General features: G+C 30.2%; 1 protein-coding gene across 2 annotated transcripts in view; it reads right to left on the bottom strand.

The window, feature by feature from the left end:
* Nucleotides 1-795: 795 nt before the first annotated feature.
* Nucleotides 796-27,065, bottom strand: part of LOC145313619 (uncharacterized) — a 32,997-nt gene continuing 6,727 nt past the window's right edge. The window contains exons 2-13 of one of the 2 annotated variants that reach the window (XM_080153094.1): nt 22,058-22,367; nt 16,274-16,380; nt 15,363-15,832; nt 12,800-12,854; nt 12,064-12,306; nt 9,917-10,000; nt 9,703-9,742; nt 8,983-9,035; nt 8,358-8,635; nt 6,989-7,239; nt 5,390-5,459; nt 796-2,788 (exon numbers count right to left, since the gene is read on the bottom strand). In XM_080153094.1, the coding sequence (XP_080009220.1) occupies nt 2,654-2,788; nt 5,390-5,459; nt 6,989-7,239; nt 8,358-8,635; nt 8,983-9,035; nt 9,703-9,742; nt 9,917-10,000; nt 12,064-12,306; nt 12,800-12,854; nt 15,363-15,832; nt 16,274-16,380; nt 22,058-22,359 (2,088 nt within the window). In that variant the 5' untranslated portion in view covers nt 22,360-22,367 and the 3' untranslated portion in view covers nt 796-2,653. The remainder of the gene's footprint in view (nt 2,789-5,389; nt 5,460-6,988; nt 7,240-8,357; nt 8,636-8,982; nt 9,036-9,702; nt 9,743-9,916; nt 10,001-12,063; nt 12,307-12,799; nt 12,855-15,362; nt 15,833-16,273; nt 16,381-22,057; nt 22,368-27,065) is intronic. The other variant, XM_080153095.1, reaches the window with a different exon arrangement.

The raw sequence follows: 27,065 nt of genomic DNA, 5'->3' as shown, positions 1-27,065 counted from the left end.
CGTTTTCAGTTTACGAACGTACAAATACGGCTCTAACCTAATTAATATTATTTACTATTCTTTGTTGAGAATATATATATTGTATTCAAATATATGTAATGTAAACTACATACTTAGGTAACGGTAATGTTATGGGGGGAGGGGGGATACATCTTTCAGCTCTACAAAAGATACAACATTTAAATTCCCTTTCTTTATAGATGATTTAAATAGCGAAGCTATATTATTTTATACTTTAAGAAATGGATATAGCGAAATGTGTTTTTCTGGGCTGCTATTAAAGATAGACAGCGGAATTTAGGTTTGAGGATATCCTGTACTGTTGAGCATCCAGTTTAAAATTTACTTAGTCTGTCAGTATTGCTCTGACAAATATTTCATATAAATATAGAGTTTCACCTGTGATATCTAATATCAAAGATTTAGACAATTAAGAGAATAAAATCTCGACAGTTGCAAAGATACTTTAATATGTAAGTTTATGATAGAAATACATTATTCCTATGGCAGTAGAGCCATATTATAAACGTTTTATCAATGAGTCCATTTGTAACGACGCGGGGAATAAAAGGGTTGACAGACTAATAAAAACCCTTAGGGAATGTTACGTAATCACCTATTAAAATTTTTGATTATATCAAAAAGGGTTGGTTGTCTCTTGGTCCCTTTAAATCATGGCTGGGTAATTTTTGCAATTTTTCTAATTGCTTCGTTTGGTCCCAAGCTTAGAAGATGAAGGCGTCTGCAGTGGACACATACAATTCACCACTAAATAAAGCATATTCAAATACAAGATTTAAATTTAAAATATTTATTTCATGTCATAGATTCAATAATCAAGAAACATTGTGTTTGAAAATTTGCGTTTTTCATGAAATCAGAATTTATAATCCTGGAATAAAAGACATTTTGAAAAGAAGTTAAATACAAATGCTAAGATTTATTCATTGTGCTAAAAATAATTAAATATAATTTGCTTTAATTTTGACTATCATTACGTTTGATGTTTTATCAATTATAAATTCAAAGTTTGAAAATAGAAATCACATGAAAAACCTGCTACTATGTGTGCGTCTTAAAGCCTCATTAAACAATAAACCCTGGGCTCGGCAACTACAGCCAAGCCTGACTGATTCACATAATTCAACTTTATGTTAAGTTACATTATAATTACAGTCTGTTATGTTTCAACATTATTTAGCTACAACTTGGTAAAAAATGACCACAAAACAGACCATTTTTGACCTAATATACTCAAGTTACTTTTCATGTGCAAAGATACCATAAAATCAACAGAAAGAATACTTATTTGTACTTTTCTCTCATTTTTAAAGTTTTATTCTGTTAAATTAACTATTCTTAAAGGGTATAATGCATTGATTATACGTAACCATAATATTGTGTAGAAATTAATAATCTGTAAAAATTTTTTTAGAAAATAAGAAATTTAACACCCATTGCTCAAGAGAACAGCTGCTGGCCTCAATTGTTCATGGATTTGTTAAATACATGTTAAACATAAAAATTAGCCCAAAAAGCACATGAAAAAGTCTTTTTATGTGTTAGAAATTTTTTTTTGAAACTCAGATTTGGGGATGCTGACCTTAAAGATGCTCATACTGGTGGTGATGGTGACCCAGATGGAATCAAAGTACATGACCATCCTGACAACTCATCTGTTTAACCAAGGTTTGATTTTTTTTTATTTGTAGCAGCCTCCAATAAAAAAATATAACAAGAACATTTACTATCTTATGAAAACTACAGTTTTTACCTCATGAGTTTGAGAATTTAAAAAACATGAGTAAATATTAGGGGATTTTATTTGATTAGAGGCACCTACGAATATATAAATTGGAATATAGTTCAATAGATTATGTGTTATAATGGGCATGTACTTAAATATCTAATCTTATCTAATCTAATACCATCTGGGTCACCATCACCACAAGTAAGAACATCTTTAAGGACAGCATCACCAAATTTAAATTTAAACAATTTATTTTTTTAGTACATTAAAACACTTTTTTATGTACTTTTTGGGCAAATTTTTTATCTTTAACATGTATTTCACTTAACCATGAACACTGGAGGTCAGCAGCTGTCCTCCAGAGCAATAGGGGTTGAATTTCTTATTAAGAATATTTTTTGAAGATCATTAATTCCTACCCAATATTATGTTTCAGTATAATCAACGCATAAATTCCTTAAATAATAGTTACTTCAACAGAATCAATCTTTGAAAATGAGAGAAAAGTATAAAAAAGTATTGATTGATTGGGCTTGTAAAGGAACTATTTGAGCATCTTAGGTCGAACAATGTCTGTTTTGTGAGCATTTTTGACCAAGTTTTGGCCAAATAATGATGAAACATATAAAAAGGTAACAGACTTTATAATTATATTATTTTGTATAAAACCGCAGCCACTAAGCTATGAGTCAATGAAAATGGATATACGCGCAAATCTAGGAAAACAAGTGATTTCTGCTTCCTTGTACAATTAAACTAAATCAATTAATTTAAGAAAGATTATATAAGAGGAGAAAAGTTCTCATATTCTTAACAAAATACATAGCTATCATTAGAAATAATAATAGATCTATAAAAATTATTTATATTTACAAGAATTGTAAAGAAAAGCAACTTTATTGTTTATCCTAGCAAAGATATACAGAAAATTCTGATAAAATGTTCGAAAAGAACTCTTGAATATTGCGGGCATGCTTCTCTTTCTAGACTTCCTAGGCCTTCACATTCAGTCTCTACTTCACTAACACAGAGATCAACCTAAACAAACAAATATTAATATCATAAAATCAAAACAAGGATACTGTTCATAATTAGCGAAAACATAGTATTAAACATTAAGATTTTCATAATTAAACTTTAATCAAGAGGCGTTAGTTGTGTAATGTTATAAAATTACACTTTAATTATCTCCCGTAAAGTTTTACCATGTTTCGGCCAAAATTATCTTCATACAGTAGTAAAACATGCCCGTTAGTTATAAAATAGTCAAATATGCCCAGTATTCAGTGAAATCTATCCTAATAAAACCTCTAAGAAAATCTAACCTACTCTGAAATATAACCGGACGGACGTATCGACCCTAGTTACAGAGTAGCCCACGCTACTAAAAATGCGGACAACAGGAGCTGCGCTACCAAATTTTTTAAAACTATAATAAGTAAAATTATGTCTATTAGTCAATTTGTTCGTTTGTTCGTTCCTTTAGATATCACTACAGTCCTTTGAAAAAAATAGCAACGTGTATACTGTTTCATTTAATGAAATAAATATATATTTAAATGTGTACATATATTTATTTAAAATTTTATAAATATATAAACAAATTTCATGTGAGTTTTGTTTTATTTATATTAACAACGAGTTTTCTACTATTCGCGCAAAATCCTACATTTTTTTAGTAGCGAAGCTACTCTATAATTCACAATGTCCGTCCGTCCGTCCGTAATTAATGAATTGGGGGAAACGTGATTTTCTCGGCTCCCATAAAAGATAGAGAGCTGAAATTTTTTGACAACATTCCCATCATTAAGGAGCACAATTAACTATAAAACATCAATGACGGTCGGAGTGCTTTTAAGCAGGTTTTAGGCTATTTTTTATATTTTCCAAATTTTCCCCATATCTTTGGTGTTAATGGTCCGATTTTCAAAATTTTTTCAGTTAAAGATATCAAAATTAAATTTCCCGTAATTTGAAGAAAACAACAATGACGGTCAGACTGCCTTTTTGCAGGTTTTTGGCTATTTTTATATTTTTCACATTTTTCCCCATATCTTTAGTGTTTATGGTCCGATTTTCGAAATTTTTTCAGTTAAATATATCAAAATTAAATTTCCTGTCGTTTGAAGAAAACAACAATGACAGTCAGACTGCCTTTTTGCAGGTTTTTGGCTATTTTTATATTTTTCACATTTTTACCCATATCTTTGGTGTTTATGGTCCAATTTTCAAAACATTTTCAGTTAAAGATATAAAAATTAAATTTCTGGCGTTTTAGCAGGTTTTGGGCTATTTTTATATGTTTGTCATATTTCCCCAAATCTTTGGTATTTTTTTAGTTCAATTTTAAAACTTTTTTGCATTAACAGTTTCAAAAATTTTTTTCCCATTGTTATGTGCATCTAGTATGTAATTTACTTTAACTTTAATCATACAAAATAAAACAAGGTTTCGTGTTTATTTTCTCCAATAAATCTATTCTTGATTTTAATAAATACACCTTAAATTTACTCCTACACGTATTCCCATCCACAATTGCTTCGCTACTTATGGATGTTGTCATCCTTGTTTAGTTTCAAAGTTGGTAATGGCCACAAGATTTTAAAAAAATATTAAATTGCATTGCACTATAAATAGATTCTAAATCTATTATTTTCTTGACAATTAAATTAATATATGTATGAAACAAGGATATCAACTTTAGTTGGAAAGCACAGACGGACAATATTGACTCATTGACAAAGTTCTTGAGAAATTTTTGAACATTTTTTTTATAAAATAAAACAGATGCCCCTAATTCATTATTGACCCATACTTTATTGACTGGCCGCAGAAATAAAAAATTTTAAGATTAGATGCTAAATGAATCATATTATCTCCATTGTAGACAATGCTCCCAAAGCAAACGGAAAGACCGAGAAAGCCTATACCGAAAAAAAACAGGCGTACAGATGAACGTTTGCAAAATAATATGTTTCATATTAGAAAATTTCCTCTATAATTTTTCTAACCATAAATGAATTTGTTTTTTTTTCATATTTATTTTTAAAATAACGGCCTTCTCCAGACAGAAGAACAGAAGAAGGGCTGAGCGCTGCGGCTAGGCAGGCAAGGGTTGCCGAGCGCCGCGGCCAGAGTTTATAGTTCTGCCGAAGGGGGGGGGGGGGATATTACCAAAATAACGGATATAAAATATATTTAATGTCTAGATTTGTAGCGTAAATCGTATAAAAATATGATAAAAAAAGGATTGAATAGAAACTGGTGTATAAAATGATAGGATTTTAGAGTTATGAAATATTCAGCTCTCAGTCTTGCTTCTAGCTATGATAAGCTATTATATAAGTGGGACAACCCAACAATATGTATGTACAAAAAAGAAAAAAATCTTTAATAACCAATATCTTACAATCTGTATTGCCTTACACAATACATTTTACCTAGAGAAAGCTTACAAATAAATGTTTAAATTAAGTAAGTGAATATTTTCTGAACTTATTTTTGTTTAAAATTAACTAGAACCGATAACTGTGTCCCCTATTGAAGAATCTTCCTTTGGCAACAAGACAAAAAGCCTATCTATTTTAAGTACAGCATTCAAATTAGATTTAAGGGTCAAATATAAAGTAAAGATTTTACTTGAGATCCTCGGTTTATTTTTGTTGGTTGTTGCAGGACAGTATCACAGCTAGAACAATTCACAGTTTCCCTGAAATACAATTATATTATCTTTTTCTTACTCACAGTATCACAGCTAGTACAGTTCAAAGATTCCTGTAAATTCAATAATATTATTCTTGTTTTCAGAGGACAGAAGAAAAGCTAGAGCAATTCACAACTTCCCTATAATATAATTACTTTATTCTTTTTCTTACAAGACACTGGTACAAATAGAACAGTTCTCATTTTTCCTATATTATAATATCATTCTTGTTTTTACTGGACAGTATCACAGCGAGAACAGTTTCAATTTTTCTAAAAAATACAATTGAATATATATCATCTTGTTATTACTGGACAGCATCACAGCTAGAACAGTATTTCAGTATTCATATAAAGAATACAATTACATAATTTATAGTTTACAAATAATAATACAAATACAAATGTGAAAGTGGAAAATATAAAGTTTCTTTGATTGAATATATACAGGGCGTTTAAAAAAAACTGCGTTTTCCAAATTTGGGAAACAACCATTAGGAGTACAAAAAAAATAATTATATGTCAATATTCTCTATAAAAATATGCATCGCAATTGTTACAGGTGTTTTTTAATATCTCTTAAAATAACGGCGCATTTTAAAGCAATAAATATTTTCTGGTAGAATTTTGTGCCTTAAGGTTGGTTTTCAAAAATTCACTTGAAAACAACATCTTTATACGGCCAATACAATTTTTTACCAATTACACTAAAAATTTCATTTAAAATTCCCTCACTGAAAACAAATATTCAGTTTTTCTTTTTGTATACTTAAGAAACATGACCTTAAAAATTGCTCATGTTCGTAAATCCCCACCCCTCATTTATTCCTATAATCCTTAAATTTGATTGACAGGTTAAGATATAAACTCATAATTTATCCATAATTTGTAATTAAATGCTTTAATAAAAAATATTCAAACTTCAATAACTTTTTTGTCTTTAGAGATTTTTTGTCAAATAAAAGGAGTTTTTTTCTTTTTACTATAACCTACGTTATTAAAGAAGATTCTTTTACTGCAAATGCATCACAATCAAGAAATGTGAAAAAATGACAAATTGCAGTTTCCTAAAAATGCTTTTGTGAGGAGCTAAAAAGCATTTCACCTTTAAAACTCATTAAGGTACTTTTCTTATACCTTTTGCTAAATCAATATTGAAATTCTACGATTTTTTTATACATAATAGAAGAGTTATTTTAATTTTTCTTGCACAACATTTTTCACATAAAGCATTTTTGGAAACTATGTACCTATCATAGATGCCGTATTTTCAGAGATAATGAAAAATACCTGTTATAAATTTGATGTACTTTTTTACAGAGAATAAGTACATATAATCGTTTTTTCTGTATTCCTTCTGGTTGTGTCAGAAAAACGGAAAACGCGGAAAACTGGAGCTGACAAGAAATATAAATGTGCTACGTGCATAATATTAATAACAAATATTTAACTTTTAAGGGGACATCTTAATACCTACAGGCACAACCCTGAAGCCTATTGTAAAGTCACTGGCATGTTTCTGATATATTTTTTTACCTGGAGAGTGATTTATTAGAAGAAGGAGAGCTATAGGCAGATTTGCAAGGAGTGCACACAGACGAGGGGGCAGAGGTTATATAACTATTAACAGACTCTTCATCTACACACTTGTGTCCATCCAGCAGGGGTCCCTCACACTCCTCTCTTTCCCCCCGGGGAATCACACAAGGAGTTGGAGATGAAGAGCCTAGAGCTGCTCGGGTTGATGTGTTTGTCATAGCATGCAGTGAACTCTCTGTATTTGATTCCTTAAACACATTATAAGAATAACAAGGATGACAACATTCATAAAAGCGAAGCTCTGAAACGGTACGACAGACGAACATTAACTTTTATAGAGTGTCAGAACTGAATAATCAGAATATATTAAAGTCGAACGAAACAAAATTATAAGTAGATCTGTTGAAAAACTGCTTGAATACAGGATAATTTTTATGGACATACTTACATTTTTAGGACTTGATTATAGAGTTGCTTCGGCTATAATCAGGAATCAGTATATCAAAAATCAGATCAATCGAATGATTAGATCACAAAAAATTTAGTTGTTAAAAAAGTAAAAAAACAACATGCTTAAAATGGATGTACGGACATTCTGGTAATGATTATATAGTTGCTACGCTTTCTTAATCATACCTAACTAATACAGGAATCACCATGCAAAGTTTGAAATCGATAGGACAATTTTAACATGCCTAAATTTACGAAAAAATCTATCCGTTGCGGATGGACGGACGGACTGACCGACCCTAAATATAGAAAAGCTTCGCTTTAAAAATTTATTTAAAATTCAATTAAATTCATACTCATACATATACTTTTACTCATTGAATGTTTTTCAAATACTAAAAGCAAAGCTGAAATTATTAGACCACAAGACAAACGAACAATGACAGATAACAGCAATTTTTATATTCGACATAATTCAGAAGTCTGAACAAAATTACATAAATACACAGGATTCATAACACTTTTTACATTGTACCTAACTGTTTCAAAATTTACCATGAAAACTTTAAAGTTAATAGAACAGTTCTAACATGTCTTTTTTGACTATACCAGTTATTCATTACGAACAATACCGACCCTACTTGTTGAAAAGCCTCATAAACGGTCATTGTGCATAGATGAATATAAATTTTCAAACAGGAGAAATCTAATCTAACCACGATAGTAAATGGGAGAGATAGAAAGAGAGACAATATAAATATAATAATGGCATTTTTTGCGGGGTTAAGTTATAAGCGTGCCCTTTTTTGGAGAAAAGTGGAAATAAGTACGTACATATAGGGAAGTGTTTGATTCTTCTTCATTTGATGCAATACTTATTATTAAACTATGACTAAGTTTGAATATCTGATCCTACCTTTATAGATGAATTAATTTCTCCTACAGAAGAGCATAGTGGTCTCAATGAGCAGGCAGTCAAAGTTCCATCAACTTCTAGATCACTATCCAGCCCTCCTATGGTACAATCTGATACTTCATCTCCACTGTTCATCCAAATTGTGTCTCCTTTATGTTTGGATTTGTTTTTGTGATGTAGTTGAGGTGGCACAGGAGATCTCCATGGAAATTCATCTGAACTTGATGAGACCCAATCTTGTGATTGAGGAGATGGTTCGCTACAGTGGGAGCTCAGATCTTAAATTATTGTATTTATTATTTAAGAAAAATAATAATATCACTATTAAATTATTGTTCTCAAAATTAGTCATTAGACATTCTGTTTGTCACAAAGATCTTTAGGATTCAAAAATCTTTACTACTCTAAAAAGTAAAAAAAATAACATTCAGAGTCTCAATAATTTACACATATACACAAATACATTATATCAATGTTACATTTGATAAATTTGCCTAAAAATATTTTGGTTATTTATGTGTGGTAATTTGCTATTTTATGTTTAACCTGTAATGTTATTGCTGTGCCGCTTATATTTTCTATATATTTTCAAAAAATATAATTTTAATTGATGTAAACTGCTTACCTCTAGAAGTATCAGATTGAACTGAAGACACTAATGAAGCCGTACAATTCTCACTAAAATTAGCAAATTTTATTCAATGGTGTCATCTTTCAAACTTATTAGGTATTAGATACAAATTTTATTCATAATTTCTATTTCAATATGTGTGTTAAATTAAATGAAAACGAAAATACAAAAAGTGGTCTATTTTTACAAGAAAAACTTCGACAGTGTGTATAATTTGTTTGCGATCCATTAAAAGCTTTTGGGTCTTATTTCTCCTCATTTTATAAACTTGATTAACTTAGTTTGTGCAAAACAATGCATTTGGACTTTGTAGTCCAGGCAGTTAGAAGAGTAGCTACTAGACAAAGCACGTGTTATTAGTTTCTACACATTCACTCACAAACTTTGTAACAACTGAAAACAAACACGATGCCCGGAGCAGCAATGCAGAACAGCTAGGCATATCAAAGTAAACTCAAACTTGTTATTGTTAGTCATTGTTGTATACAAGTTTTGATCAAAGGAACGTGAATTTAACCTGACTAATAGCTTTCTTTAACTAACTTAATAAAACACATACCATAATGACATATTGATATAGAAATTAGAAAGCAAGTTGGCACTCAGTGTTTGAAAATCACCAGGAGTAAATAAATTATTTGGGTAATGTTTCATATTGAAACAATAATTACAAGGTCTAAAATATATAGAATAAAAGTTGCATAAAAATCATACCTGTTTGTAGAAATATAAATCCCAATCGGATACTCATAATCTAAAAATGAGCAATAAGTTTTTATTAGTATCAAACATTTTGATATTGTCATAGGGATTTTATTAAACGAAATTTGTAAACTATGTGTTTGGAAACATATATTTTTTTTAATACTTTATATTGAAATTTATAACAAAAGGGAAACTAGTTATGGAAATATAAAATAAAACTCACATGGATTTAGTCTGTAATCGAAGCCCAAAGGACGAGGAACATTATTTAATATAGCATCTGTCTTTACTTCTCCAGAATCTGAGTATATCATTAATATTTATGCATACATACATTAAAGGAAAGAAGCAATATATATATATAATTATTACATCCTAGTATAATTTTTTTAATAACTTTAAATTCATCATCCATTCAATTATTTTTTCAGAAACGCATGATCTTTAATGTAATTATGCTAAAGATTTGATTGTACAATTGTGTGTTCTGTTCAATCATTTATCTTTTTTTTTATATAATTTGTCCATAACCCTGCAATAATAAAAGGTCAGTTCTGAATTATTAATAATATTGCAAAAGAACAGAACATTAATGTTATATTGTTCAAATATGAAGGAAACAATAATTAAGTTTGACAGACTTAGCTGAAAGTACAGGGTAAAATTTTAAATGAAGTAATTCCATTAGAAATACAATTTACCTTTCAAAAATTGAATATATATGTTGCTATTACAGCTAGCAAAATAGTAAAAAGTGAAAGGCACGTCAAATAATTGCTAATAATAAGGAAAATATTGAAAAAGAAAAAAAAAGGAAAAAGAAAATAATAAAAGCGAAAAAAGTAAGAAAGAAAAAGTAAGTGGAAAATGGAGTATTTTCTATCCTATTTGTATGTTTAGAAAAATAGAATTTAATTAAATAAAATTTTTGGCTAAAATATATAACCAGGTGAAATATTTATGAATATATTTCAAACTGAGTATATTCGATTTTTTTTGGCAGAATAGCAGATATTAATAAAAGTTCAATGAAATAAAGATTTTTTATAATTGTAAGAAAGTAATAAAAATCTACTTTCTTATTATAACCCATTTGTGCATTACAGAAAGACAGACAAACATGGGCACTTCGTTACTAAACAAGGATGACAACATCTATAAAAGCGAAGCACAGAAAAGGTAGGCCAAACGGACATTAGCACTTGTATAGTGTCAGAACTGAATAATCAAAATATAAATGTATAAGAGTCGAAGCAAAATTATAAGTAAAGTTGTTGAAAGACTGCTTGATACAGAAATCGATAGGATAATTTTAACATGCCTGAATAAACGAAAAAAGCTATCAGTTCCAGACGGACAGACGGACGGACTGACCCTAATTATAGAAAAGCTTTGCTTTTAAAAATAAACTAAGATTTTGTGACCTTATCAACCAAACATTTGGGTCAGAGTATCTCAGATATTTGGTTGGTTGAGAGAGGAAGGTAAACACAAATCATAGGAATTTTATTTAAGTTTGCCCAAATATCAGATATTGAAAATGTAACAAATAGTAAACACACAAAGTAAACAAAAAATAAATCCTATATTGCATTGCATCGCCCCATTACCCCCCTCCCCCCCCCTTGGACGTCTATGTATCCTACTTAAAACAGTTAGGGAGTTGAATCCATTTTTATAGAAGCAGAAATATAATCTATGATTATGGTTTGGACCCTCTAAAACTGTAATCTACCCTTCCACTTTCCCCTCTCTTGGTGAAGATATCTTCAACGCCGATACGAGTTTTGAAATATAAGATTCCACTTTTGTCTCTCTTGTTGAAGATATCTTCACCAAGAGAGGCAAAAGTGGAATCTTAAATTTCAAAAATCGTATCGGCGTTGAAGATATCTTCACCAAGAGAGGGGAAAGTGGAATCTTACATTTCAAAAATCGTATCGGCGTTGAAGATATCTTCACCAAGAGAAGGGAAAGTAGAATCTTACATTTCAAAATCGTATCGGCGTTGAAGATATCTTCAACAAGAGAGGGGAAAGTGGAAAGGTAGATTACAGTTTTAGAGGGTCCAAACCATAATCATAGATTATATTTCTGCTTCTATAAAAATGGATTCAACTCCCTAACTGTAAAATGAGTTTTTATCAATCTTCAATCAAACAAATATTAATCTTTAATTTATTAAAATGAAATAAATAAAAATATATAGCTTGTTAAATCTTTCTAGGTTAATAATAAATGTGATGAAAAGGTATTCCTAATCAAGAAATATATAAACAGAATATCTGTAATGTTTCATTCTTGTTTAATTTTCTACTCAAATACAACTACTGCACTTATTAAAAGTTAAATATTGAATGATTCCTGAGTTAATATAGGAAGAAAATTGTCTAGTTTTTGGGGATATTCGTTGTTGATCAACATTTAAACACTTTTTACCATGTACACCGGGATTTGGCAGCTCTTGGCAGGGGTAGGCACCACTTTCATCTTGGCAAGGATGGGGGGTGTCACCAATGAGGTGAGCACCAAATAGTCGAGATGGAGGATAGTTGGTGCAGCTTCCTCCAGAATTAGGCAGTGGTACTAAAACTGAATTTGAAGGCATTAAATCTGAAATGGAGAGAAGTAATAAGTCGATTTTTGACAGAAAAGTGACTTTTTAAGGTTAGGCCGCACGTAAGTAACGGATTACTCTTATCGGTTGCACTGATTTCTGTAACAGTACGGTACAGCTTTAAAAACTAAATGATAATCCTTGAATAATGTGTTTCTTTTTAATATAATAGTGTATGTAATAAGAGATGTATGTAAGTATTGAATGGAATGAAAAGTGTTGATGTGTGTGTGTGTTTGTGGCTGCCTACAGGCAATGAGGCAACAAAAGTAATCTAATCATTGCATTGCTCAGGTCTGCATCTTTATCTGCACTAACTAAATAATATTTACCCTCAAATATAATCTGCAAATTAAACTAGATTTTCTTCTAATCTTAATCATCTTGTTAAACGTAGCAAACCTGTTATGAGAAAAATTGCATTGTCGATCACTGTTAAATGGGTAACTCGAAAATGTCTTGTTAACTCATAAAAGATTAATTGTGTACCTGATTTTTTCCTTTTTGTAAATTTTGCTGTGTATGAAGAGGTAGTTTCAGAGACCTAAAAGTAAAAATAATAAGATTAGTTTAATGAAATAATAAAAATGACAAATGAAAAAGATACACTCATTTTTTTATATTTGCTCAAAAGTAACAACTAAATGCCTGAACCACAAAATGAAAAAGCTTGCATATTATCAACAATATCTATAATAAGAGTCAAGTGGGTGAAAGGGTTTGACACTTAATATATGGTTGAACATTACAGGCTCTCCTACATAATGGTAATATTGACAGCTTCTCTGTAAGAGATTAATACATTTGGTCAGACAATGCTCTCAACACACACATAAAACAAATACAAACATAACAAAACGAATATGATTTTTAAAAACATCCTAATCGATACCCATGCATCAACGGATGATAACAACGTAGGGATAAACCTTTATAGTATGTCCAAAGGCTTATAACATCCCAACTTTTTGAGACAACCAACTATTTCATTGCATGACCTTTTTCTAGAAGTTCCAATTGAGGCCAACGGCTTTCCGCCTGATCTTACTATTAATAGCTCGTATCTGACATATCAGAAGTAGGTACAACTTTTATCACGGCTTGGACCGAGATTCGAACCCAACCCCTCCCTACCGACGTGATATGCTAAGGTCGCAGTTTATGATTTTTAAAAGAAGCTTGTATATAAAAAAAACATAAGGAAATGTCTACTATTTTGATTACTTTTTATTTTACGCCTTCACTAGGACTAAGAATTTGCCAAAATAGGCCAACCCCCTCGGCCCCTGAAACCAAAAAAGTGAGGGGGGGGGGGTTCGATTTAATTAGTTAATTCTATAATCTATGGGGAGACTGCCATTTCAAACACACGCAGAGAGGTTTCAAATGTTGGGGGTAAATACCCCTTTACTACACGCTTGGACGGTTATTATAACTGTAACTATTTAAACCATTTTTGACAGGGATTTTATTTCTAATTTATATTTTATTACGAATCTATTAGATATCCCGAAAGCAATAATGATAAATTCACACATAAATAAAATTTTATTTCAGACATTAATATAGTTATGTAATTATCAATTATGTTCCTACATGAATTACACATACACACAAACTTTTGAAATACCTTCAGAGAAAGTGAAGCCTTATCATTTCAATTTGAATATTATTAAATTTTTTTTCTTATTTCAGTCCAATAAGGCTATTGACTTACCTCACTTCAAATTTATATGATTATTTGAAAATCTATTTTAAAATTAAATTCAGAGAACAAAACAAGAAATATTTATTGGTTTTAAATTAGAATGATATTGCAATACTTAAAAATACATAACGTATTAAAATTTCATAAAGATCCGCTGCCGTTTTCTCGCCGACCGCCGACTTCGGCGGCTGGCAGCTGCCAAGTACAGCTGCGGCCGCTGAAAATTATATTTCGATATTTCTAATGTAAAATTTACATAAAGATAAACATTTTCTGGAAAAAAATTATTCTTCTAGCTTTAAAAATAAGAAAATTATAGCCGTTTGTAATTTTTAAGAAAAAAAAGACCTAAAAACAAAGGTTGTTAAATAAAAGGGTGAAGGAAGCGAAAATTGACTTAGACTTATAAAAGGTCGGAATATCATTATCAGGGGACTTGCACAAAAAAATTTAGCCCTTTAGCTCTAACAGGAACGCCCCCCCCCCCCCCCCCCCCGACCGATTAAGGTGCGGCAAGGGGCCCGACTGTAAAGGGTTAACTATTTTTTGTTGATGTGTTAAAGATATCTTTAGTTTCTTAAAACCAATGACAAAAAAATTAATTATGAAAGTTGTCAATTTTCATCTCTGTATTTTATCAAATTTTAAGGAAAATATCTTATTTCCAAAGTTTCTTAGTTTTTATAATTGAAAGTTTCCAGATTCCGTCTGGCCTTGTGTCTCTGCATGGAGGGAGATGTGTTAAACATTATCAACATTTAAAATATATCGGAAGTGGCCAAAATCTAACCCTTTACTTAATCATAATTAAAATTTATAAAATTATTATACTTCTTTTAAAACTGAGAAGGCAGCCTGATATTTCGAGATTTCTGATGAGGGTAAATTTTTTTTTGACAATATGAGTCCACTGCTGGCAAATTAAGTAATTAATTACCAATCTTTAGCTTCTCTTCATTGTAACTTCCCCCCCTGTTTCCATCATTATATTTCAATTATGAAACTTTATCTTTTTGTCTTATTTAAATATTGAAATTTATGTCTTTGTTCCAGACTGGGCCCAAAGCGAATAAAAACATTATCTAATTGCAGCAAATGATCAAAATTTTATTTTTTTTTTGGTGAAGGAAGGGTTAGTGAATGGGAATGTCGAATGAAAAGACATTAATTGTTTCTAGAGACAAATCCTAACATTGCGGACAGACATAAGGAGAGAAAGACACACATTTATACTGCTAGAGTAGATTTGTCACTAAAATATATTTGAAGTTTAAGTCATATGTTCTAACTTTCCAATTTGTAGAAGAGCATTACTTAAAATACCTGAAACGTAGAAAAACTTACCTTTTTGTGCCTGTTCAGGACTTTCATTTCTGGATGTGGGACAATTTCGCTATGAGAGTTTTTATTATTTATATTCTTTTCATTTCTATTGATTTTGCATGCAGCCATTTGTTGAGCCCACACCACCTCAGCATCAACCCTCCACTCATAATTCTCTTGGCAACTTGAATTTTGTAACTGCAAATAGTTATCAGTCCTTAAATCCGGATAATGTGCATCCTTAAGCTCCCCACTTAGCAAGGTAGACATATCTTCTCTATGATGTACCAAGCCTTCTACGCCATAGTTATTACTATGACCATGAGCAATTGGTCGCCGAAAAGTTTGGAGAGATGTTGATTGATATGAACTATTGATATTTGGAGATTTATCATAATTATTATTTGGGTTCTGTATTTGTAATCCCCGCCTTATTTCATTTACATCAGATCCACTCTGGGCCATGGAAACAAAACTTAACTCATTTATTCCTAAAATATATAAAAAATACAAATCAAAACTTACATTTATTAATAAATAAATCTTAATTTTAAGAATGTGTTACTGTTCATTTTGAATTAAGATGCAATTGCCATAACTTCTTTCAACTTAAAGTGAGATTTTTTAGACATAAAGGTAAAATTGTTTTCATAAAGATAGGGAAAGAGAGGACATTGGACTGTAAATTATACTAACAGTTTTATAAGCATTTTTTCTATATTGTTGTATGCTAATTTATTGGGTACTTTTATCAAATCTTAATTAGTTGGTTCAAACTATCAGTGTAAATACTTTTGAACCAATAATTTTAATCTGTATATCTATAAAAGCGATGTTTTGTTTTTGGGATAACCAACCAAGAGTTTTAGTAAAGCATTTTCTAAAACAAAGTTTTTATTTTCATAAATTTAATTTTCATTGTAGTAGATTACCTTTTTTATCCGATTCATTCATATTTGGCAGTTCATCACTCAATAATCTATTTAAATCATTGTTGTAAGAGGCATCTTTGGATAAAGCAAATTTTGAGTTTTTAATCCTAAAAAGAAAATTCTAAAAGAGAAGCATTTTTAGTAGGATTTTGTTTTCATGAAGAGCTTCATGATAATTATCCTCTAAAGAAGTTGTCTTAACTTTATTGCTTTTTATTTAAGATAGCTAGTCGGTGTTTTTAGTAAGTAATATATGTAAAATTGTCCATAGAATTTAGATATGCAATCCTTTTTTTTTTTGTAGACCTCTTATCTTTGAAGTAATTTAAGTTTTAAAAAAAATAAGTCGGTTTTAAGGTACTAAAACGGAACAAAAAAGAGAAAAGAAATAGCCATAATGAACAAAAATAGTAAGATCTTTAATTTGACACCTTACTTTTTTAATTCTGTTGAGTAATTGTTGAAAAAATTAATTTTTAAAAAAACTTAAATTACTTCAAAAACAAGAGGTCTACAAAAAAAAACGATTGCATATCTAAATTCTATGGACAATTTTACATCTACTACTTAATAAAAACAAAAAAAAAAAAAAAACATTTATTCAGTGACAGATTACGCCCCGTCTTACGAAGCAGTACATACAATAGTACACCAAGCTACTGCTTAGTACCAGGTGTACTTTACAATTTTTCATAATATTTATAAATTTAAATTGCATGACTAACACTAGATGTTATGTGTGGCACTGATTAGGCTTCCCTAAAAGTAGGAATATGCGTATCCGAGATGTTTGCATTGCCTTTTTTAGGTTGGCATTAAAATAATAAGAAAAATAAGAAATAATAATGTCAAAATAAATGTAGGTAAAATTAAATGGACAGGGGAAAAAGAGAAGGAAAGAAGGGTTACAACAAATTTTAAGGCTAGTTTTTCTTAAATTTTAAAACCATTTCTGTAATTAATAATGTAAGGTTTTTAATAAATCCAGGCAAATCAATATATTTTAAGTACATTCATTACATTCTTCAATATTACATATAGATTTAAAAAGTTCATCTTTAAGATTTAATGCAAATGTTTTTTTAGGAATATTCTCATTTAAAAGATCTTTTTCATGACAAAAATTATTCCATAGTCTTTGAAATGAAAATAATGGAAACCTTTCAATTTTTTTAAATTTGGCTATTGGAATATAAAACTCACTAGAATTTCTTAGTTGTCTCTGATTTCTTAGATTATTTCTAATCCATACACCATCAAAAGAATTTGGTAGCCTCCAGCGAATAAAATCATAAAAAAATAGTAGTTTTGTATAAATAGATAGCTCCTTAATAGGCAAAACATTAATTTTCCTAAACAAAGGTGGCGTATGGCTGTTATAAGCGGATTTGTGTATAATTCTAATAGCTTTTTTTTGTAGAACTACTAAAGGCTTAATAGATGATTCTAAGCCACAGCTCCATGCTGGCAAGCAATACAATAAATGGCTATTTATAAAAGAGTGGAATAGTGTTACTAAGGATTTTTCACATAATATATGCTTAACTCTATTGATTAAAAACAAACTTCTAGATATTTTTTTCCTTAAATATTCAATATGGTATTTAAAGTTAAGTTGAGAATCAATAAACACACCCAAAAATTTAATTGCAGGAATTTCACTCTGTTGGTTGATATAACCCAAATATCTAATTTTATCTGTATCATTCTCATTTTCATTATTAAAATCTAATTTAATTTTAATTTGTTCCCAAGTTATGGAATCCTCCCTTTTATTAAAGATCATAAATTTAGTTTTAGTTGGATTAAGAGACATTTCATTGCAACGAAACCAATCACAGATATTTTTAAGTTCAATGTTGAGTATTTCAATTATCTCATTCAAATCTTTTCCTGATATCAAAAAATTACTGTCATCTGCAAAGAGTAGTGTCATTAAGCTAGTACAATTTTTAATATCATTGATATAAACTAGAAACAAAATTGGACCCAAAATACTTCCCTGTGGGACACCCTTGCTGATTCCTAATAAATCACTTTTTTCGCCATTTGTATAAACAAACTGATTTCTATTACTTAAATAGTTTTTAAACCATTCTAATTCTAATCCATGTATACCAATTTTTTTAAGTTTTTTTAATAAAATTGTATGCGAAATTGTATCAAAACATTTAGCAAGATCACAGAATACCCCTATAGTAATTAAATTTTCATTTTTTGCTTGTCCTAGATAATTCAAAAGGTGGATCATAGGATGTAGTGTAGATTTTTTGCTTGAAATCCATATTGATGTTCATAGATAATTTGATTAAATTCAAGATATCTTGTGAGTTGTTCAGATACAATTTTTTCTAACAATTTTGAAAAAATAGGTAGCAAACTTATTGGACGATAATTGCCAGGGTTACATTTATCCATTTTAGAGCTGTTACTATATTTAAAAATTGGCAAAACTTTAGCAATTTTTAATTGTGAAGGAATTTGACCTGTTTTAATAGATTGGTTAATAATGTGAACAAGAGGTACGGCAATACTATTTATAATTTGTTTTAATAAACAATTTGATAATCCAAACATGTCAGAGCTCTTTTTATTTTCCATTTTTTTCACTAAATTAAAAAGAACATGAATATTTATTTCTCTTAGCTTAAATACACTGTCTGTATCAGGAATAAAGTCGCACGGATTAAGTGGGGAAGGGTTAATTTGGCTGGCAATTTCATCAGCAATTGAAGTAAAATAAGTATTAAATTTGTTAGAAATATCATGATTATTACTGTAAGATGTATCATTGACAATTATTTCATCTATACACGATGTCTTGTCATTTGATTTTGAGATTACTTGTCTTAAAGTTTGCCAGGTTTTTCTTAGATTTTCTTTATTTTGATTAAGTTGTTCCCTGTAAAAAATTTTCTTTGCATCTTTTATTGCCTTATTGTAAATGTCCCTATATGTTGTATATGCAATGTTATTTTCTGGTGTTTTATTTTTTGAATAAATTGTCCCTAGCTCAAGTTTTTTTCGTCTAGAAATCATAAGCCCTCCCGTCATAAATCCCTCTATTTTATGAATATTTTTATTAAATTTAACTTCTTTGATGGGAAAATGTAAATTAAAAGCACAATCAAATACTTCATGAAAGTTTTCAAAACTAATTTGTGGGTTTAATTCATTAAGAACATTACCCCAGTTGTTCGTGTTTAACATTGCATTAAATTGAATAATTTTTTCACTTGTTATATCCCTGCTGATAAATGTTTTAGGCTTTTCTGTTTTTTGTGTTTGAGAACTAACATGAAAAATAGGGAAATGATCAGAAATTGAGTTCAGAATAACGCCAGATTCCAATGTATTATTGCAAGAATTAGATAAAATATTATCAATCAATGTACATGAAGCATGTGTAACTCTAGTTGGTTTAGTAATTAAAGGCAAAAACCCGTTAGATAAAGTGTTCTCTATAAAATCATTTGTTTTTAAATGAGATTCAAATTTAAGGAGATCTAAATTCAAGTCAGACATGATGTAAGAGTCACCTTTATAAGATGACATTGCTGCTTGTAAATTTGATATTTTATCAATGAAATATTCCATCTGATCATTAGAACTCATGCCTTGTACTGGAGAATTTGGACGATAGACACAACTAATTATATTGCTTTTTTTCTGTTCAGTAATAACTTTCAATGTTAAAGATTCAAAAAGATTTTCTTCAAAATATGATAAATCATCAATTACAGTAAATCTATGTTTTTTATGAATATAGATTCCAACTCCCCCTCCCTTCCCCTTTTTTCTAGATGAGAATACAAAATTATAATTTTCAAGTTTATATAGATCTTGATCAATAATTGAAAATATTTCTTGAATACAAATTATGTCAAAATAAATGTTGTTTTGTAGAAGAAAATTGATATATTCTTTAAATTCATCAAATTTCGAGGGTAAGGAACCAAGATTCCAGCTTAAGAATTTTATCTTCCTGCAATTCTTAAATTTATTAATGAGTTGTGTGTTGTCAAAATAGGAACATTTTAAATCTATACTGAGGTACGGGCTTTCAATATCGTTTTGATTTGCACTATTTAATTTATCAGCAAAACATTCATTTAGATAATTAATAAATGTCAAAATTTAAAGAAAAAATAGCACATAAAAAATGTTGTAAAATTTTTGCGTGGGAAAACTTAAGAAATTTTATTAAGGAAGGGAAGGAGAGAGGGGGTGAGAATATTTTAACTTCCTGTTGAAATAAGATATTTAGGGTGTATGAAAGGACATATTTAAAAATTGAGGGGAAAAAAAATAGCGAGAAATACTATTTTGAATAAAATTCAATTACTAGTTTAATTTAGAAGGTTAAGATTAGGTCATAATTACTATTATATATACTAACTTTGAGCACTATTTAATTGTTCATTAGTTCATTGCATGATTTATCAAAAAACTTCACAGATTGTATCCTGTCTCCTTCGTTCTTAATATATTTGATCACTCTACCATCCAGGTGCCAGCATTTAGAGAATTGTTTACTTCTGATCAGTTTTTGCATTACATCATACCTCATTTTGGTGAGGTCGGCGCTTATCGAGTATCTCTCTACACCATTTTTGACGTCAATTTCTCTTATAGGCAGATTTTTTTTGTTTGAGAGGATAAAATCTTTCAATGGGCGACTATGGAACCTTACAATTATAGGTGGAACTTTGTATGATCCATTCTTGTCTTTCGGTATAGGCAGAATATGGGCATTTTTGATGAATTGACCTGGTTCAGTGGGCATTTTGAGACGGTTTTTGTTCGCCTCTAGCAGAGGTTTGAGGACCTCTTCAACTGCTTTCATGGCTGCTTGATTGTGGCCAAGGGACTTTTCCAGATCTTTATCAACTTGTACACCATTGATTCTTACACACTCGTTTCTGCTGTGTTGTTCTCGTTCATCCAGCTTGATTTTTAGCAATTTGATTTCAGATTTGTAGCTCTCCATCTCTGTCTTCAAATTTGTGTTAACAACCTTTATGGCGCTAATATCCTTTTCAATTTGTGGAAATTTTTGAATAAGGGGTAGAACCTTCTTGTAATTTTCCTCAAGGACATGGACCCTTTGTATTAAATCATCCAGGCTGTTGAGCTTATCCATCACTTGCTTGTGGTCGGAGGATTGTTTTTCCGTAAGCTTAGTAATAGCCTCCATGATATCTTTGGAGATATCCTCACTTGTCAACTCAATAGGAAGATTTGCAAAACGGTTTTTGTCCGACATTTTTTAAAACAAATTTAGTCCCTTCTGGCTTGAACTATGTATTAAAAGCGAGACATTTACGACACGTCCGCTCAGTTCAAGTATTTTAAGTCAACTGAGTATTTTAAGTCAACTTTTAAGAAAACACCGACTAGCTATCTTAAATAAAAAGCAAAAAAGTTAAGACGCCTTCTTTCAAATATTGCTTGAGAATATCTATAGCCAGTCCTTTTGTCCTTATTTTAAATGTGTTTATTTTTTGTTAAGACAACAAATTTTTACATGACTTAATGATTTTATTAACTTTAAATTGATTGTTTTTCTTCAGACATACTGCTTTATTTTGATTTGTTGATTAATTTTCGTTTTTAAGCCTGTATAATGTTTTAAGCTTAATGTTTGTGGTTGTTATTAATATTGTTTTAAATCAACCTGTCAAGAAAAATTAAAGGAAGATAATTAATATTACTATAAAAAAAGAATTTAAGACTAAATATATATACACATTTGTAGGAGGATATATAAAAAAAATATTTAACCTTATTCTCTCTCCAGCAAACTTTTTATGTTTTGTATGACAGGCAAGGTTACTTAATTTTTCATCTATACGAAATTCTTGCACAGTGGAATAACTTTGTCTTGTGTTGTGCTGGGAGGAGGAAATATTTTCCTTTTGTTCTGGATATTTTCTTTGTTGTCTTACTGGAGAGGGCTGGCGGGAGCAGGAACTTCTTCTTCCTGGAGATTCTCTTCTTGTTGTGGCTGTGTGTGGTCTGGCTGGAGAATTATGTCTGGAGGTTGGTGGCAGTAGTCGAGCTAATTCTTCATCATCTTCATCCATAACTTTACCTGAAATTATATTTCTTATGTTAGTTAACTTTTACACAACAAAGTAAAAAGAAAATTGAGCACAATTAACTATACATCATCAATGGCGGTCGGACAGCTTTTTAGCAGGTTTTAGGCTATTTTTGTATTTTTTAAATTTTTCTCCATATCTTTGGTGTTAAAGGAAGCCTGCAAGAAATACGACGCTTTAACTGCTGAAAGACTGCCACAAGTAGACCAAATACCCCAAATTTGAAGCCTTCAGCTTCTATAACAAAAAAGTTCTAGGCATTTTAAAATGACATCTTATGTACAATGGAAATTTTGAAAGAATTGCAATGCTCATGTTGAAAACTTTAAAATTAAACTACGTGGCCTAGAAACAAAATTATAAGCTTATTTTTGTCATAAATTTAGGTTTCCAGTAACTAATTATATTTTTACAATAAAAATACACATTTTTATAGTCAAAATCATTAAAAAAAATTAAGTTTTACTTGCGTTGTACCGAATGTACTGTAGCCAATCAGAAGGCTGAATCAGCTTAACAACCAATCACAGCTAAGCTTGTATTAGTTTACCCCTTTGTTTCCGCTATGATTTTCGTTTAAAACTGCAATTTAAATCGATTTTTTTTCATAGATTTTGACTATAAAAAGTGGTGTTTTTATTGTAAAAATGTAATCAGTTACAGGCAATCTAAGTTTCTGACAAAGATAAGGTTATAATTTTATGTCTAGGCAACGTAATTTAATATTGTTTTTTCTTTTATGAGCATTGGAAATCTTTCAAAAATTCCATTGTACATAAAATGCTATTTTGAAATGCCTATAACTTTTTTGTTATTGAAGCTGAAGGCTTATAATTTGGGGTATTGGGTCTTCTTGTGGGCAGTCTTTTAGCAGTTAAAGCGTGTTATTTCTTGCAGGCGTCCTTTAATGGTCCGATTTCCAAAAATTTTTCAGTTACAGTATCAAAATTAAATTTCCTGTCGTTTCAAGAAAACAACTATGAAGGTCAGACTGTCTTTAAGCAGGTTTTAGGCTATTTTTGTATTTTTCACATTTTTCTCCATACCTTTGGTGTTTATGACCCGATTTCCAAAGATTTTCAGTTATAGATATCAAGATTAAATTTCCTGTTGTTTCAAGAAAACATCAATGGCGGTCAGACTGCCTTTTTGCAGGTTTTTGGCTATTTTTATATTTTTCACATTTTTCCTCATATCTTTTTAAAAATTTTTGTAGTTAAAAATATAAAAATTAAATTTCCCATTGTTTTGAACATCCAATATGTAATTTACTTTGACCGTCAGTCTGTTATTCACAGTACTGAAATATAAATATTAAGAAATTAAAAACAAATGTTGAAAAGGTTTCGTGATTTTTTTACTAATATACATGCCTTTGACAACTAATATCTAAATTCTTATTTAATTTGTTGTGCTTCGGTACTTATGGATGTTGTAATCCTTGTTTCTCTTCAATTTCGCTTTAAAAAACCTGTTTTTCTGTTTTGATGTACCTTTTTATTTGTGGAATAATATTCCTGTTTACATAAACGCATATAGAACTCAAATAGCTTATTTCTTTGTATAAATCTTGTAAATTGCCAAGCATGTTCATAAGTATTTTAATACTAGAGTTGGCTCGATATAACTATCTCACTATTGGCTAGTTTTCTATAAGTACATATCTATTTATCTATTTCAATTTTCCTCCCTCGCCATTACTATCTAAAAGAAAGAAGTAAATATTTAATATTTTAAATGATTTTTAAAAGATTTCTTCAATTATATTTTTTATTTACATTACCGTCACCAAAGGGTTAATATGATTGAAATTTTAGTTTTAATATTTGAACACTACGGAAGTGTCGCCACAATCAAATCCTTTTAAAACAGAATTTTCTTAGATTTTCTATATTATGAACGTATATTTTTTGTTTATTAAATCAAGATTAAATACTTTAATGTAATTCAAGTATCAACATGGATTGAAAAACTTTATTCATTCCATAAACAAATAGAATAAAGGTCTTATTGTTTGGTCAATGAGAGTTTAATGAGGATTATTGGAGCACTATGAGTTTTGAACATTTAATCCTTGGAAAACTTGAGCTCATTTATAGACATTTATTTCCCATATAGATCTGACATGGATCTTGAAGCAATAAAGCAGGCTGTTTTGTAAATGTTAAAAATTGGAAGAATCTATTAAATAAAAGTTATCACAAATATACTTAGTAAATGAGTAACAAATTTTATACTAAATACATAATACACATTTTAATATGTGAATGAATTCATCTATAGTTTTTCTACTTCAAATTGTATTCCGTGTCTTACACAGACATTGTTACATCAATTAAATGAAGGATAAATTCGTTTAGATTTTCTTTCTTTCTTTTCTGATTAATACTGTCTGCGTGTATGTGTATTGTTGCTTTTATAGCTCAAAATTTAATGCAAGTCGTATAATATAGATTTTTCAAATTTTAACTCTTTTTTAAATAGACACATTTTCTAAGCAGCTTTAGCTACACAGATCAACCAAAAACTCCCTATTAAAAAATACGACCTACCCTATATTATTAATATTGTCAAGAAAGGTTTTAAACCTAATCTTGCTGTTTTGAAGTATTATGATACTTTGATATTATTGCGCATTCAATATTTGTTATTTCAATACATTTTTTTCTATTAATTTTATGTTTATCTGCATGCTTTTTTTGGTAAAGAAAACTCAACATAAGCACTTTGAGCGATATAGAAAGAAAAGAAGGTACAATGTAAAATATTACATTTTTTCACCTGCATTCGCAAGATTTGATGAAACCACTTGAAAGACAATAAAAACAAAATTAGCAGCCGTCTTCTACCAAGACGAAGTAGTAGCCGCAGCTAAATATCTTTAACCCTTACAGATCGGGAGGTGGGGGGGGGGGGGAAGAGGGCTCTAAGAGTAAGTAAGTTTAGTAATTATTATACGTCGGCAAGAGTTGATTTTATAAGGATATCTGGTCTGTGTCGGTCGTGGTGTCCGGTCAAAGTTGGTTAGGTAGCACCAAAATTAGAAAAAAAATCTAAATAAATCTTAATTTCTACATTATGACTTTTGTTATAAAGTACCTAGAGACCTAAATTTTTTTTGGTGAATACTTAGATATCAATGAACATCTGATAAAAGTGATGTTATGGCCGTTTGACCGCTTCCTGGCCGATTTCAGACAAATTTTTTGTCCGGCTTATACTATAGACATATATCATGAATATCATGGCTTCTATTACAGCTAGGACCTGTAATTTTTTGGGATAAATCCTTGAGCAATGATGAACTTCCGTGAATAGTAAAGTCATGACCGTTTGACCACTCCATGACCGATCTTTATTTCCTACCTGTAGTTTTGCCGTTTTTAAGCTGCCAGTTGCCGAATTTTAAAACAGCTCTAGACCAGCCAATTTTTGTATGTAATCTTTTATTGTGATCATAAACAGATAAAAATATTAATTGGCACCGCCAACCGCCCTAAAATTTGGTTATCCTAGCTTTAAAATTGGCCGCTCTACATTTCTTTTTTTATTTAGCGGCTGGCCGCTAAAAATCGACTAAGGAGCGGTCTGGCCGCAATGACTAGAAAAAGTAATTTTCTCAAAAATATACATGAACCACCAGAAAAAAATTTACGTCTCTATCTCTAACAGGAGCCGAGATAGAGGGGGGGCTCTTATAGCTCCCCCTCCCCCCAATCTGATAAGGTGGGAATTGGGGTCCGATCTGTAAGGGTTAACAAAGTTTTTTTTGAATGTTTACAAATTATGTGCTTTATTTTATACTAGCGGCTTCGCCCCTAGCCTCTAGGGGCTTTGCCCCAAGAGGTATAATTACATCTTCTATTACTTACCCAGCAGAACGGATCACAAATTTTCGCACCTACCCAGCAGGAAACATTTTCTCGATTAAATAACGAATTCGCAAAATTCGTAAAAAAAAAAAAATAGCGATTAAATAACGAATTTGCAAAATTCGTAAAAAAAAAACAGGGGGGAGGATTTTTTTTGTTTTTTTTTTGGGGAGGGGGGTGTCCCACCCCCCAAAAAATAGCTTAAAACCACCGCAGGACCAATAGGTATATACCCTGAAGAGTAGAATCCGATCGGTTCAGTGGTTACTGAGATCTTAAGCTTCAGACGGACGGACGGACAGACAGACAGACATCAAGCTACTTTGTATTATAGATTACATTTTTGATAATACTAAATAACATGATATGAATTGTTTCTATATGATTATTAGTAGGGAAGCTACTCTTTCATTCGATCTGTGTCTCTGTCTATCCGTAACGCTATGGGCAAAACGTGATTTTCTCTCTCCTTTTCAAGATAGAGGGCTGAAATTCTAAGTGATTAAAAGTTCACATTCTACATATTTTCACCAAGTTTCATTATGATTTGTCAATTTATTGGGGTGCCTGATCGATTCCTAGATTTTCCTATTTTCCTTAATAACTAAATCCTTAATTGCGATGGTTAATCGAAAGCTTTTCAAATTTCTGGCAACAAACATTTATAATATTATCATAAAAATAAAAAAAGTAACTTTCTATGTCGGTCTGTTTATAATGCTTCAAAAGATCATTTATCAAGTATAATGTTTAATTAATGCTCTATAGTTAATTTTTCCCCGTTGTCCATTGATAATTTTTAGGATTCGCTATTTA

Source organism: Acartia tonsa, chromosome 3 (genome assembly GCF_053477335.1).
Source record: "Acartia tonsa isolate MP-2025a chromosome 3, ASM5347733v1, whole genome shotgun sequence".
NCBI classification, from domain to species: domain Eukaryota; kingdom Metazoa; phylum Arthropoda; class Copepoda; order Calanoida; family Acartiidae; genus Acartia; species Acartia tonsa.
The sequence above is the reverse complement of the archived record's forward strand: the minus strand, read 5'-3'. Positions and strand labels throughout refer to the sequence as shown.